The sequence below is a fragment of the Neopelma chrysocephalum genome, unplaced genomic scaffold, assembly GCF_003984885.1.
Source record: "Neopelma chrysocephalum unplaced genomic scaffold, ASM398488v2 Primary Assembly neopelma1_92, whole genome shotgun sequence".
NCBI classification, from domain to species: domain Eukaryota; kingdom Metazoa; phylum Chordata; class Aves; order Passeriformes; family Pipridae; genus Neopelma; species Neopelma chrysocephalum.
In genome coordinates, this window is record NW_020897754.1 from 178,633 (window position 1) to 194,719 (window position 16,087).

Here is a 16,087-nt window from a genome sequence, read left to right on the forward strand (position 1 = left end):
TGTATTCATGTAAGTCAAGACCCTGCTCTGACTCAGACTTCTAAGAGATCTATAGTTTTATTACTGGAAAATCTGTTTGCAAAAATCAGATATTGGACCACAACATACTTATCATGGATGCAATAATGTAATAAATATGACAGGATATATTAAATAAGTCCTGCTTATTTACTTGTTTACTTCAAGTTCCTGCCAAATATAGCTCCTAAAATAGCTGTGTTTGATATGAAAACTAATTTCTATATGTTTGATAGGAAAAGTAGTTTAGACCCGTTCTCATGGCAAATACAGCTATGTGCTGTCTCCTGATCCCATTTGATGATTAAGAAAAATAAATTTAATTCAAACTCCTCAGCAGCTTTCACAAGAAAACTACATTCTCCAAAAGGAGATGAGACATTACTACAAACTGTGCAACCCAGAAAAAAAGTCTTTTCAGAAACTTGAGTTTTGGCATCTGCAATATGAAATCAGCACAAACAAGGTTTTCCAGGACCAAGGGCATTAAATGAGGAAGGAAAAAAGATACCTCTTCATGAATATTCACATTAAACTCATCATGGATTGGAGATGCTGTCACTGGGGTTGGGGATGGGCTTTTCTCTGGGTCAGTCAGACTTGGTGTGTCCAGTAAAACCGTGGAAACAGACCCTGAATTCAAGTCTTCACCGTCACTTTCCTTGCCTGAAGGGAGAGAACACGGAAAATTGCTGGCTTTATTTCTGGATACATGATGACCCTTGTGCCCATGTAAGGTGCAGTCATTTATGGGTCAAAAATGGAGGGATTTGATTGTTGGGTTTTCTTAGGACAGACCACAACAGAGGGAGGGAAGTCATTGCCAGTGTAGCTTCCCAAACCAACCACCACAACACAGACGAATTGGAATGGAGGGAGGAACATAGACCAACAGCAAAAACTCCAGCAAATGCCCTCAGGGCATTTAGTGGGATTGTTTTCAACAAGCTGAATAAACTGGAGTAGTTATTTCCTCTCCATGTTCTGGAATTTCATACTAAATACTTCTTTTCCCTTATTCACTAGGAAAAGACCAGGAGGTCAAGTCTGCCTGAAACTTAAGCTGTCTCTGTGTTATCTCTAAGTTACCCATAGGAAAAATGCAGCCCACTGTTCAAGAGTGGGCTAGCAGCAGCCTACATGATGTTTGCAGCCTGCCACAAACTCAGTGTCTCATTCTGTTCATGCTGAAGCCCATCCAGCATCCTCTGCTCCCAGCATTGCTCCTGAACTGCCCTGATCCTACCAAAGCCTTGGATTGGTTGTTAAAGACAACCAAGGCTTCCTACAAAGTTAAGAGAAATCTCACACTCCTTGCCAAAGACCTGAAGCAAACACAAGCCAAAGTTTGTTCACAGCCAAAACCTCTCTTGCCCAGTTTTCACTGCCAGGAATCTCTGTCCACGCTCCGTGAATTGACCCCAAAACACAGTTCCCAGAGACTCGAGGCCTGTTCTAATACCCTCCTGTGTTTGAAGGTGTGAGAAAGCAGTACCTGTTCAAAAATTGCTACCCCTCCAACACTCAGCCACACAAAAATACATACTTTGCTTCCTCACTCCTCAGCTTTTGACAATCCTTACTCTCTGAAAGGATCCCTAGGGGCTCCTGCATCCCTCTCCCAGGATGGAGAGGGAGATGAAGGATGGATCCACCTCCAACACCTGCACAGCCAACAAAAGCCACAAGCCCAAGTCTGTCCTAAACAAACTCAGGCAAACTCAAACTTTTGACCAGCTCAACATTTATCACCTCAGGGGATCAGAAGCTGCTGGATCTGGAAACCTCCACCAGTCTTGGAACATATGGAATGGACCCTGTTATGGTATAAATTACAGGTACCATTTCAGTTTCCCAGTTAAGCTCCCTACCACAGTGCACCTGGAGTTTAAATGAGGGCAGAGTTTAATTTTTTTTGGTTGTACAATACCTTTTTTACCTTGAGCCAGTATCACCATGTCTTGAACTTTCTTGTACCTGTTCAGAGATTGCCGGAGCTCTTCAATCTTCCGATCCTAAAATAAAGGGAAATTGTGACTGTGCTTCCTCCCCCAGAAATACAAATAACTACATTCTTCAATTTAACTGGTTGTGAGACTAAAAGAAGTGGGAAGTGTGGATGGGACAGGACTCAGAATGCTGGGAGGTTTTGTAGTATCAAACCCTGTATTTAGCACAAACTATCACCTGATTATTGTCCCAGCTTCGAAAGCTCCCTTGTTAAGTCAAAGGTAGAGTATAATTAATTGGCCACATACAAAGGATTTAGGGCTTTGGTGATCAAAAGAAAACATCCTATAAAATGCACATGCATATGAAAGCACAAAACCATCCCTTAAAACAATTCCTACTTCACAGAAAGCCCTTTTGGGAACACGACCTGCAATATGGCACTTTTATGGAGCTCTTTACATTTTCAGAACACGGTATAAATTGTAGTCATACTGAATTCAATGACTCAACACTGAAGGACTCTGTAAGGACCCTCTGTACATGCACAAAGCTCATAAATGCTCAGTTATAGTCCCTTAAAGGCACTGCTGTGCTTCTGACTACAAAAAATCATCAATTCTTAGAAGCTCGGTTTTTAATTGAATTGTGAAAGGCTCATACATGAAGGTTTTCTTAGAGATTTAAATCAATCTGAGGAATGATTACTGAAAAAATAATGACTTTGCTACCTTCTCTTCATTTGCTGCCATTAGAGATTCTACCGCCTTCTTCATTTTCTGTACCTCTATATCTAAAAACAGAACACAGTTCTCCAAGTCAATTTAAACCAGATACTGTGAGGAAATAAGAAAAACAAAAAAAAACAACCTAGAAGCAATTCAGTAATATCTGAAAGTAAACTTACAAATTAACAGACAAAGCATAAGCCATTTAAAATCTGGGTTAGATGGAAATATATAGAAGAAATCCCTTTTCTTCAAAACCTCTTCTCTGACAATTTTATGAAGGAAATTATTAAATTCGGGAACTTAAGAGAATGGAAAACTCAAGAGTAAAACTACTACTTGACTTTTCACTATCTCCACCTTTCAAATAGCCAAATAAATTACAAAACAAAAAGGTTGAAATAAAAAATACTCCATTTGGAGTGCAATAAAATGCATCCTCATTACAACAGTCAACAAACACCCCAAATGGCATCTCAAAAACCCATTATCCAAAGCAATTGGATTAATAGATATGATGAAGGAAGCATTGGGCAGTGATGCTTAATTCAGTATGGATACAGAAATTAGGACAGCACAATGGAATGAAACAAGTCTTTGCTGTGATGAGCAGTCATGCTGGAATAAATATATATTCCGACTTGGACAAGGTCCTTGATACAGACAACAGCACTTCATCTATAATCCTTATTTACCAAGAAGTATAAATACATGGAAATATGTATGTTCTGGAGGTGTTCTGGACTACAAATCCAAAGAGAACAGAAATAACCTCCACTTTCTCCTAAAAATCCACCTTGTTTAAATGAAGTGAGCTTTAAATTTTGCTACAAACACAGACAAACTTCTCGCCAAACTCACAGGCAAGAAAGCCTTTTACACCGTTTTAACTCCCCAAAAATTCTTGGAAAGCAAACGGAGCAGGAAGAACATTTTCCTCCTTAATGAAATGCAAGAAGAAAACAAGCTGCCCGGCTGGATTTCCAGATGAAAGACATTTAGAAACTGAACCAGTAACTGAGTCAGTTCCAATGATTTTCCCTCAGTTCTGCTGGCTGAAAATCTGGTTTAGTGGATTGCAGCTGCATTTCACTGAGAGGCAACTGCTTTGTGGGTCTTCCTGAGACCAAATCTTTCTTTGCCTATCAGCTTTTCTTAGAAAATTTTGGTTTTTAAATGTGAGATCTCCACCCTTATTCTCCAGTTTTACTGTAACTAAGGGTTATAGATGATGCAACCTAACCATGTTTGTTAAAGCAGTTTTGCAAACACATGCAGGAAGCTATTCTGGAAAGCACTTCTGGAATGCAAATGCTTGGGGAAAGACACCAGAAACCTTACTTTTATCTTTGAGCTTCTTTTTACAATTTTCATCTGTGCAGGAAAACCCATCAGATTTGAAATTAGCACAAAGGTTATGACATTAAATAACTTTTCAGAGAACACTGATAATAAAAGAGTCAACTATTCCTCACTTCATTCAGCTAATGAGGCAGATAATCTGTGTTTCTTAATATTGGTCCAAGGCAGAAAAAATATGTTTCATCATTGCAAAAGATCTTTTGCTGAGCTGTACTGAAAACTAAACAAAGTTGAGGACCAGAGGGTAATGGGAGTTCAAGCAGCTCCCCACAAAAAAAAAGCCCCATATAAGTAGTCATGAATGCAATAAAATCAGACCTCATTCACATTTAAATGTCTTTAAATAAAAATGGAATCACAGCTCATTGTGGTCACCTTTAGTGATTTTAGCCAGTGGTTTTGAAAACAGATCATTTTTATAAATAAAATGTGACAATCTACGCACAGCCTTTTCCTCCTCAGGTCAGGGGAGGGGACTAATCTCTTGTGGCTTTGTTTTCTATAAAACACACTTTGAAAGCATGATCTTAAAATCAGCAATAGTTACCAGCGAGAAATATTCAGAACTTAAATCGCAGCGGGCCAAGAAAGTCTGTGGAAAATTTTTGTGAGGCTTTAACAAAAAAATTCTAGTTTTAAGTAACATAAATCCTGAATCTAAGCTTAAATAAATACTAATTTAGTTTCTTCTTTGCAAGCAAATAAAAGAATTACCTACCAAGGAAAATATTTGTGCTAATTCAAGCCTAATTAAGATTTGGACTTAACCAGTGCACAAATCTAGAATCAATCCTCAATTTCACCAACTTACAGGTAAGTCCACATCACACTTTGGTCTGTAGTTTGCTACTCCATAGATAAAAAAAAATGTAGCACAAAGCCTATAAATACCCAGGCAGGAAAATTTCCTTTTCAATCTTTTTGGGGAACTTGTTGGAATTCTTTTAAATATTTCTTGGCCAATATAAATCGCATCTTTTTAGGCCTCAAACAAGCCACATAAAGATCTAACTAGGGATCTCTTGACCTGTTTAAATTTGATCAAGAACTTGCTTTGACAATAATTTCAGCAGCTGCATCATCAACACCCACTAAATATATTACAAGAGGTAAACACAAAGTTTAAGCAAATTGAGGTTTTTATCAGTTATTTCCTGTACAGCCATTCATGGAGACACGGCCTCAGATGAGGTGACTGAGGAGGACACGGTGACAGAGCCTCCTTTTCTCTTACCTCTGTCCAGGATTTCAATTCCTTCTCCTTTGAGCTTGCAAACCAATTTTTCGTGCAACCTTTTTACCTCGGCTTCCTTCTGCTCCAGTTTGTCTTTCAAAGCTGAGAGTTCATCCTGTAACAGACACGGAGTCACTCAGGGACAGTTTCCACACACACCTGAGATGTTTCCAAAATTCCCTCCTAGGAAGCACATTGGGCAGATCCTCAGCCTATGGAAACGACCCAGGGTCCCCTGACATTTACACCCACCAAAATGACCCTGAACATCACAACAGACCTCTGGGGGCAAAACCAGTGGTCTGAAATTGTCAGTCTCACTGTAAAGAGATTTTATATCTAAATTTAAAGAAGAAATAGTAAAGATTTAAAAAAAAAAAAAAAAAGGAGTTTTCTTATTTATTTAACTTTGCAGAGACAGAAAAAGTGCAGATGATGAGGGCAAAGGCTAAAATCTCCAGAGATTTATTTTGGTATTTATAGGGCATTTTGCATGTTCAAAGCCAAACAACCAGGCTGAGGACAGTTTCAGAAATAACCACTGCTTCTATGGAAGAAAAATCAACCACAACACCACCAAGCACATGGACACACACACACACACTGGAAAGCAGTTCAGACACAAATGTGGTACCTCTGCCACAGTTTGGGTTTGCTGATCAAGCACTAGGGAAGGAAGCTCAGAGCTGAGATTCTTGGGAATGAGACAGATGGTGTTTTGGGGGAGTTGGGGTGTATTAGAAAAATGCTGTCAAATTTTAACTTAGATCTAACCATCTGCACTAGCAAGTGAACTGGCACAGCCCCATGCATTTAACTTCTTAAAATTTGAGTCAAATCCTACCCAGTTTAGTAACATGTTTCTTTGATGTCCGAGGATATCTTGTGCAACAGCATCATCAAGACAGGGCCCTCAGTGCAAATGTACCCAACACTGAAAATTTAATTTGTTCAGTTTGTAAACAAAGCAAAACAAGGCAAGACTCAGCATTTTGGCATTAACAGCTTGTAACTGACGTTTTAAATCCTTAAAGGAATAAACCAAACTAGAAAATACTGTGGCTTAGGTATTTTCCTGAGCTAACCCTCAAAAGATCTGTTGCAAATATACAGCAATGTCTGCAACCCAAACTATGGAATTTCCTGTAATTGGTTCATGTTTGCTCTAAAGCATTATGTTAAAAAAAAAATAGATCAACCTTAAAATTGTCAAGAAATCAAAGCTTCTTCCACAACAGCGGTTGGGCAATAAATACACTTCTCCAGTGCTCCAGTGTGGCACTGATTTCGATGGGATTTCTGCCAGTGCAGGATCCATGCTCCTCCAAAATAAGACCATTTCCTGGTCACTTGAGAAGCTGCTGTTGTACCCACAGGCAACTAGAGCTGCATGTGGCTGTCAATGTGTATTTCTTCCCCTGAATTAGAAACATGATATGCAAATTTACATGTGAGGCGGGGGGGAGTATAGAAGAATCACTATTTTCCAGCTAGTTTTCATGAATAAATTTTCTATAAAAGGGTGATAAAAAGTTCTGCTTGAATAATGGATGCAAGCTACATACAAGGCAATCTTTCCTCAGAAGGGGCATGATTTTAACCCAAGTCTAATTCCATTAGGTGTAACCTATGCAAAGTTCACAACACTAAAATCCTCTCCCATGCAAAATAAAAGCTGTTTACAAGGAATATCTACATCAAGAGCTCTCTAACAAGGAAGGGCACACTGCATACCAACACACAGCAATTAATGAAGAACAGAGCATGACAGCACAATGCAGGACAGACTTTAAAAGGGTGGGACATGAAGGATTCAAAACAGGCCCAGTGTCCCCCAGAAACTACCACACCTTTAACATCTGGCTTTTTTGCTCCATCCGCTGCTTTTCATACTGCATCTGACCCACTTTGATTTTCATACTAGAAAGTTTGGCCATTAAAGACTGGTAACAGAGACAGAGGAGTGAGAGAAAACTAAAGGTAGAAAAGAGACAAGGCTAAATGGCAAAGAGAAGTTAGACACTCAGAGAAACAGGCTGCTAGAAATACTTAGGTGAATGTTTTCACTTCAGAAGTGGCTTATTTTTAGCACACTTAGAAGAAAATAAATGCTCAATTTTGGTCTCAACTATGGCATACACCTTGTGTACTGCAACTCGTGTTTCTTGACACATGTGAAACAAGGGTCTAAACAGGAAATAAATTTACTGATAACAGCAAGGTAAGTTATCCTTCATAAAAAACAGTGCTCAGGCTGAAAACCACAGCATGACATATGGAAATAGCCCCTGCTGCTAAGTGAGAACCATTGAAACCCCAGGGCCTGAGAGGACTCAGGATTTTGCAGGGTACAGGCAGGGATTAGGGAAAAGAGGATGAACTCCTAAAGCCTGACTTAGACCCACCTCTGCTTCTTCCCCTCAGCCTCACTTACTTTGGTTGTTTTCAGTTTTTTCTCATACTGGAGTCTTTCATTGTCCATTTCTCCCACTCTCAACCGCAGTTCATTTATTTCCTGGATCAAATCCTGAGCGAAGGGAAAAAGAAGACCAGAAACAATGAGAAAATTCAGTAAAAGCCCCAGAACAAAAGCTACCCACTGGTAGGAAAACAGCAACAATAAAAGCAGCAATAAAAGGCACTCTGCACACAAAATCACACCACCTAAGTCAAGCAACTCAGAGCTTCACAGATATCCAGGGACTCTATTTCTCAGTTTTCCGTTCTATTCCCAGGTCTGATGGTCACCTTTGACACTATGACAATTGATTTTGGGGGGTTTTTCTCTCCTGTGGCGTGACCCAATGTCAAAATACGCTGTGTGGCACTCACTGCTAAGTGAATTCAACCAGAATTCAAGAGTGTAAGATCCTGGAGCAGAAACTAAATTATTCTGATTAATCTCTTATGGACCTCATGGGTAATCAGATCCTTTACCACTGGTAACTGGTGACCAAAAAATACCATACAGTTTCTCCCAGGTGTTAAGCAGAAGTTCGAGGCAAGTCCTAACAGCATGCTTTGCCCCCCAAATGTTTTCAATTACTCCCTTGCAAGTGCACAAAAAAAAAAAATCAATGATAACTTTGAGCTGTGGGGGTCAGAGGTTTTCCTGACTGGCACTGGGAACACAAACTACTCCTCTCAGAAACTCCTGTGCACAAGGGACACTGGTGGTGGTTAAATTATGAAGATCTCCCCGTGACTGAGCCAGTTTTACCCTCTGGCTGCTGCTTCAAAGGCTGGTTATGGACTCCTCCCTAAATAAACTCCCTTGCAAGGTATTTTCTTACATAAACTCAGCCCAACTCAGACCACCCATGTTCCTTAAGGAAAATAATGCTGGTGCCTGCTGAGAAAGTGAAAAGACTGGAATGATTTAAAGAACAGAACAATTACAAATCTCTTAAGTATACAATTAGCTTTGTGAAAAAGCTGTGTATTTGTGAACATCTAGACAGCAAATCCTAGTGTAGAAAGGCCCAGTGAAGCATCTGTTTAGAGAAAGAATGGAGAACATGAGTAACCAACCAAGCTGGAATGGGAAGGTGCAACAACAGACATAAGGAACAACTGGATAATACAGGGATTTAATTTGAATGGTAATTCTGTAGGAGCCAGTAGCTCCACAAAAGTTGTCAGATGTCAATGATGGGGTTTTTTTCTTTTCCCTAAAAAAAATCAGAAGCAACAGTCATAGTTTTTCTTTCCCAGTTTGGGTAAGAATCTATTTCCATTTTGAACACTCCACGTAAATGTGTTTTATGGTCAAATATTTTAAATATTCATTTAAATACTCAGCTCTGCTAAAATAGTTGATAATCTACTATTTTAAACAGAAATAAAATACTGTGTAATTCTGATAAAGCACTGCCTCCAAAATACCTCTTGGAGATTTTGTAAGGGCTGAGACCATTACAACTATTCATTTTCTCACTGAACCAAATGGAAATTAAGATATAGTACCCCTTTCAGTGTTTAAGCCTAAGCCTTTTTACAGCTATGAAGTGTTGAAGCAAGGAAGAAACAATATAACAATTTCTATCACACTAAACTACATCATTCTGGTTTTCAAAGGGAGGGAGGAACATTTTAGTAATAGTTCATTAGTTCTGGCATAAACACCCAGGAAATAAATCTATATAGCCCCTAATTAAAGATAATCTAAGTTATTTTTATCAAAGGCATTAAGTGTATTTCAAGGTGTTTCAAAGAGAAAAGTCTTCATAGCCTTTTGCACACAACTTATAGAGCTGCAGTGCATGGTGTGCTCCCCACACTGGAACCACTTTTCTAGGAAACGGTAGCTCCACATCCATCTTCTTGGTATGTGAGTTGTGCTGTTAAATTATGGAGAGACTGCAGTTCGGGGGGAAACAAAGAAAGGAGGAGTACAGGAGAACTCTACGATTAACCAGATTTAATAAAAATAAGGATAGAAAGAGAGGAAGGAAATCAGATCTGTTACTGAACCGGAGGAAAAGGTGACAGCAGGCACATGGATCCATCCCACAGCTTGGAAAATGTGCTGTCACACAGCTGTCACCACACACAGAATCACTTACTTTCAAATCTGAGAGCAATTCAAGTAATTAGTTTTTAACCTGTGGGCTTCAGGTGCAAAGAAAGCAATTCAAAAGCAAGCCTAACTTTTTTCCTTATGCTCGTAAATACAAGTGAGGAACGATGCTTCACTGGAAACTAAGGAGGTGGGAAACCACTGACTGAAGTGGAAATTTGCTCTCCTGTGATGACAATATGGCTTTTTTTCCTTCTAGAAATGAAGGACATCTGGAACATCCACAGTATGAACACCTGACATTTCAGCTCGTTTACAAATCCAGAAGTAGAAACTTCGTTCTGCTTTGCAGACAGATCCAAGGTTTTTCTGATATGGGGTATGTCATCCTGGCAGCAAAGCTCAGCCTGATACCTGCAGTTTCCTGGAAAAACTCGGTTTGCCCACCTGTTTTGAAGCTTTCTGGCTTCAAAAATGAGCAAGGTTCAGCTGCACAGACCTGCAGTGCACAGAGGGCAAACGCCTGAGGGGAGCACTGCCAGGGATAGCAGCTCTGATGGTAGGAATCCCAAACTGGCTCTGGGAATCTTCCTCTGTAAAACCAGAATTTAACAAAGGGGACACTTCTTATTTTAAGAGATACATTTTTTAACCTTAAAGATGAGTTCCCTTCTTGCCTGGTTCAGGTTCCCTTCAGGTAATGTGAAGACACACACAGCTTTCACAATTTATTCCCTTGGGTTTTACTCACCTCTGTGTCTCTGAATCTGTCCTCATAGTCCAATCTATCCTTCTCTACAGATGTAAGCTTTAATTTCAGAGTGGAAATCTCTGCCATAAGATCCAGCTTCTGAGTTTCAAGGGTTGTTCTGCTTAAAAGCTCCTGATTCAAGATAAAGAGAAAGAGAACAGAATTATTCACCCAAGGGGAAGAAATCAGTGATTTATTTTGACAGCTAAAGGTCTCCTTCATAGGGAAAAGCATCACCCTCTTCCTTGCACTCTGTGAAGCCCTGGGACACAGCTATTATCCATCTGACAGACTCCAAGAACCTAGGATGCATCTGGGATCAGAGGGGCACTATCATGGGCTGGCTGCCAGGACGAGAAAAAAGCCCGTCTGTCATCACAGTTGCTGTGGGCAGCAAGGAGCTGTGAGGGGAATCCACCCATCCTGCCACAGGGTTTTGATCTAAAGGCTCTTTGAAGTTCAGTGGGGAAGGACTCAAAGAAGAGCAGAACTGGATTCCTACAGTGTAAAGCAGCACCGACATTACTAAGCACAAAGACTTGAAAGCAAATATAGTAGAAAATTACCCCTTAGCTAAGAGATATCAAGGGCTGCAACACCTTGGAGTGCACTGCTCTCACCAAAGCAAAATGCAGGGTTTTTTAGGACAGAAGGAAGACAAGGCAGCAAGACAGGCATGGGAGCTGTGAAATACCTGTTGCAGCATCTCCTCCGTGGCATTCAGCTTCTCCCTGTGCTCCTCCAGGCAGAACTCCAGATCCCGAATCTTTTCTCCTTGGGCCTCCACCTGGTCTGTGAGCACACTTACCTGGACAGCAGGGAAAAAGGGATGCACGTTTAGCACCTTGTGTCTGTGTCAGCTGAAAAACTGCACGTGCTGGCTGGGCCAAAGATGAAATGGGACCATGCAGGGAGGAGAAGGAGCAGCAGAGCTCTGCAGTGTACACAACACTTGGCAAAGGCAACAGGAGAGGAGGGAAAACTCCCTCCTCACACCACAGTTTCAGCCAAAGTTCTGGCAGGTGCATTGCAATTCTGCACCTCCCCTCCTGGCTTGTCCTGGAAGTTTCCATGAGGGGTGGCTGCTGCATTTTGCTACCAACAATTATGCCTTTGCTGTGACAATCCATTAACTAAACCCATTAGTTCCTACCTTAACAACCAAACAGCCAAATCTCACTGCTTACAATTTATTCTCCTTCCCAAGGGATCACACACTGTGTAACATAACAACCAGTTTCTCCTCTTGAGAGCAAAAAAAGCAAAGGAGGTCAAAACACACAGCCCAAGGCTGGGCAGGACCAAGACAACACCTTTGAGACACCTTTCCTAAGGACAGGATATCTGTCTCCTGATGCAGCCATCATGGGAATGGTCATGGAAAGTGGGGATATTAAAGATATACATGAATGTAAGTAGGTGGCTGCTCTGCCGACACGCTCAGCTAACAAGATTCAAAGACAGATCGGATACGCAGACATAAAGGCCTTTGGATTTTTCCTGCAATCTAAATCCACACCCATCCTTAATCTGGGTTAACTGTCCAAGACATCACAACTTCAAATAAATTCTCAGAGGTTTTTATCACATGCTATCAAAAAGTCTCATGAAGGCAAGAGCACAAAAAAATAACTGGGGTGACAACTCACTTGCAGAACAAGAGATTCCTTATCATTTTCCAGACGAGCCAGCCTTTCTTGATAGACATCTCCATTCCCAGATATGTGTCCATTAGTCTGAAAAATACAGCAAATAGTGCACAGTCAGCAATTGTACCACAGTGTCATCCAATGCTATCAACACACTTAGGGAGTATTTTTAGTCTGCACAGTTTAAGAACAGATTTGTAGTATTCTCCAGCCCCCCAAGGGTTACATATCAAATATACTGTCAACAAAGGACACACCATTCAGGAAAGAATTGTTCAAGGGCTTCAAGATGAGAAAGGAAGAACCTTCTGGTGACCCAGTTCTGCAAAATTCACTTACTGTGCATTCAGCATTTTGCTAACAAAATTTGGACTCAACCATATACAATGCTAAGCCAGACTTGCAAGGAGACAAATACCCTGAGACACTGAGCAAGTGAAAAAAAAAAAAATGTACAATCTACAAGATGTGTGTTATGCTTCTTGCAAGTCATACATACAGTAAGAGACATCTTTTTACATCAGGCACATCTTACTGGGTACGGGTGAACGTCTGCACTCTAAACACATCTCTTTGCAAAGCTGCCTGAGGCTAAAGAGAAACAAGAATACATGTTAATGCTATCAGAGAGTTCAGAGGAATCAGCAACTTTCTTCATAGTAACTTCAATGCTCTTGAGCAGCGAGAAGGGTTTTATTCTTTCCATATTCAAAGCTGTCTCAAAGCACTCTGTGATCCACGCCACAATCAGATCTTGGCTCAGAACAGAAATTCCTGTTGCCATCATTGCATAAATTGCTTAGAGGAGTCTGAGAAGCTGCTCTGACATCCAGCAGAGACACCCCTCAACACTGAGGGGCCTTGATTGCCTTCTGAATATGTGATGATCCTCGTGCCCCGGTGAGCCTGCAGCACAACCCTGCCTGGAGAGGTCACCTCCACCCAGGAGCTCCAAGCCTCTGGCTCCTGCTTGGAATCTCCCCTTGGAGCAGCTCACCTCCCCTGATTGCCAAGGATGCCTCAGGAAACCTCCTGGCTGAAACTCCTTTTCTAGGGTACATGGCTGATCTTGGGTGGTGGGAGAAACTGCCTTGTTTAAAAAACTGAACAAATAAAACTCCCACCAGCACCACTTAGAGATCAGACACAAAGCAAACAGGAGGAGGTAAAAGTGTCTGACCTCACCTTAATGCTCTGAAGAAATCAGGCTGTGTCCTGGCAGCTCTTAAATCAGTGAGCAGGAGCAAATGTGTCTCCCAAGCAATACCTTCTACATGGTGACCATAATATCTTCCCTGAAAACCCAAGCAGCCTAAGAAAGGATGCTCTCTAGCAATTTGTACCAATACCTTGTATCATGATCTGAATTATGACCCTGTATCTCAATTATTTAGCAGCACATTACTGGTGGCCACTTGACCACCCAGACACTGAGCATCAGGGCAAAATTCCTCTAAACATCTGAGTTAGGAATATTTTCCCCCTGACCTCTACCAGGATTCAGCTCATGCCACTGAAGATCAGTGAGATCTTCAGTTTTGTTATGCTTTAATTTAGATGAAAGAAGCCAAAGAGCTTCCGAAATAACCCTGTTAGCTGCTCATGCTTTAGATCTTGTCACTTGACTTGTATGTGAAATACAAAACTGAGGGGTTTGCCTGCTTTTGCTACTCTCTAGGTCTTTCAAGTCCTCCAGTACATCTCAGGCCCTTATTCAAGACTCTGTAAGAACAGCACCTGCATTTTGTAACATACAACACATTAATCAACCCAGTGTGTGTGTCTGATGTAGGAGAGTGGTACTCATCCCTCCTTGCAGGCAGCAGAAGTGCAAAGACACCCCTCCACCCCAGCTAACAAGAAAGTCCTTGCCAAAACATGGACTGAACTCCCTGTCTCCCAACCACCACATCAACACCCGAACCACTGACCCTCCTGATACCTCCAGTCAGCATAACCAGACACAAATCAGCTAAAACCAAAGGCTGCGTGAAGAAAATGTGGGGAGGGAGGTCTTGGTTTCACACTACGATGAAAATGTCTTTACAATGCTGTGAAAACCAACGAGGTGTTAAAGCAGAATGTTAGTCATTGTGCTCAGCATCTTGCCAAGACACCTTTGTTGCTAAACTCCCTTCACATTTCTGACACAAAAATCTGCTTTGCTCAGCACGTCGCACTTGGCTTTAAAATAGGAGCATTTGGAGAGGGACAGCTCAGGCCAGAGCTGTGCATTGACATCAGAAAGAGGGAGGAGGAAACCCCAAACAGCACAGGAGCAAAGGTTGTTCTTGCTCAAAGCCAAATAAAAGGGCTTAAATAATCATAGACTCTTTAAAGCTGGAAAACACCTCCAAGATCATCAAGTCCAACCATCAACCCAGCACCACGTTCACCACTAAACAATGTCCTCAAGAGCCATATTCACATGTGTTTTATATCCCCCCAGGGATGCTGACTTCACCACCTCCCTGGGCAGCCTGTTGCAATTTTCCCCTTTCAGGGAAGAAAATTTCTCATAATATCTGACCTAAACCTCCCCTGGTGCAACTTGAGGCCATTTCTCTCATCCTGTCAAATGCTGAGGGCAGTTCATCTTTTTTTCTAGGAGAAACCTTGCAGAGATGTCTTAGTTTTGCAAGCTGTGTGTACTGGGGGCAAAGATCTCTTTCGTGGCTATTGCCAGAAATATTTTCTAAAACCCGCATAAAAGCAGACCAAAACCAGAAAACCTTGTGTACAACCCAGGAGCAGTTGGCTTTTTGCCTGAACTGTTTTAACTTCTGAAAGATAGGACTGACTCTCCATTTTAGGTACAAATAGGAAAGAAAGACACTGACTTTGGTTTCAGTGGAGTAAAGATGACACAGAAAGACCGTGGCAGCTATTTCCAAGAGCAGCAGCCCCAGCACCTCCCAGGGTGATGTGGAGACCAGGGACCAGCAGGCAACGGACAGATGCCTACCTCAGACTGCTCTGCACTGTCTGAGGTAACAAGTTGATTCCTGGCATGTATTCTTCCCAGACAGATGAGAAAGGAAAAGGGGAAATTAAATATGTGAAAAGAAGAACAGAGTAATGATAGCAGTGAGTGGGACTGAAGAGAAATGGAGAGGGAAGATGCCCAAACACTGAATATGGGAAAGAAGTGCATGAGGAGATGAGGTGAATGGAGCCTTAACAGCAAGGAAGTGGATAGAGGAAAGTCTGAAAGATGCCAGGAGACCTGGTGTGTGTAAAACCTAAGTGAGCAACACTCAGTGTGTCCTTCAGAAGTGTCTCTCCACCTGGGAACCTGCATCCTCCCCCTGGGACTTAGCCTGGCAACTACTCACCCTGCAGAGCAATGGCTTCGCTTTGGGGGAGAAAAAAAGAATAAGAGAAGCAAAAAAGAAAAGTAAATATTTGATTCAACAGCATATTTGGGGCATTTGGTAGTTCTGGATCAAATTTGTATCATTTAAGTCAATACAGGATTAACACGGTTTACGAGCTGTGTAAGAAAAGCTTTCCATTTTCCAAAGAAGGCTCTTTTCATCAGCAACTTCAAATCTATCTTCAATTAAGCAGTTGGACTTTGCATGTGTTTTCCATTTAGGGATTAACAGCAAAACATTGCATGGAAAGAGAATGCAGATTTACCAATACAGATTCTAATCCTAAAAACAAAAGAACAGTTGTCAAAATGCCACTGAGGCTTCACAGAAGTTTGAGGTTAAGCATTTACTTAAAATGCCTTATAAGATCAGACCCAGTGCACTTAGAAACTCTTCAAGATCAATCCATGGCTAATCTGTTAAACACGTGTGGAAGCTTTGTCTGTAATCATCTAAGTGTAAAAATCCACGCTGCTCTGGAGGGAATTATTCCTGGAGT

The 16,087-nt window shown here is 41.3% G+C and overlaps 1 protein-coding gene across 23 annotated transcripts in view; it reads right to left on the reverse strand.

The window, feature by feature from the left end:
- The window catches only part of PPFIBP1 (PPFIA binding protein 1), a 92,802-nt gene that overhangs the window by 19,138 nt on the left and 57,577 nt on the right, over positions 1–16,087 (reverse strand). For 14 of the 23 annotated variants that reach the window (XM_027693600.1, XM_027693593.1, XM_027693597.1 and 11 more), the window contains 10 exons: positions 12,212–12,298; positions 11,257–11,370; positions 10,563–10,694; positions 7,727–7,819; positions 7,143–7,235; positions 5,293–5,407; positions 4,038–4,070; positions 2,700–2,761; positions 1,949–2,033; positions 530–684 (listed from right to left, as the gene is read on the reverse strand). In XM_027693600.1, coding sequence (XP_027549401.1) covers positions 530–684; positions 1,949–2,033; positions 2,700–2,761; positions 4,038–4,070; positions 5,293–5,407; positions 7,143–7,235; positions 7,727–7,819; positions 10,563–10,694; positions 11,257–11,370; positions 12,212–12,298 — 969 coding nt within the window. The remainder of the gene's footprint in view (positions 1–529; positions 685–1,948; positions 2,034–2,699; positions 2,762–4,037; positions 4,071–5,292; positions 5,408–7,142; positions 7,236–7,726; positions 7,820–10,562; positions 10,695–11,256; positions 11,371–12,211; positions 12,299–16,087) is intronic. The other 9 variants (XM_027693602.1, XM_027693598.1, XM_027693603.1 and 6 more) reach the window with 4 other exon arrangements.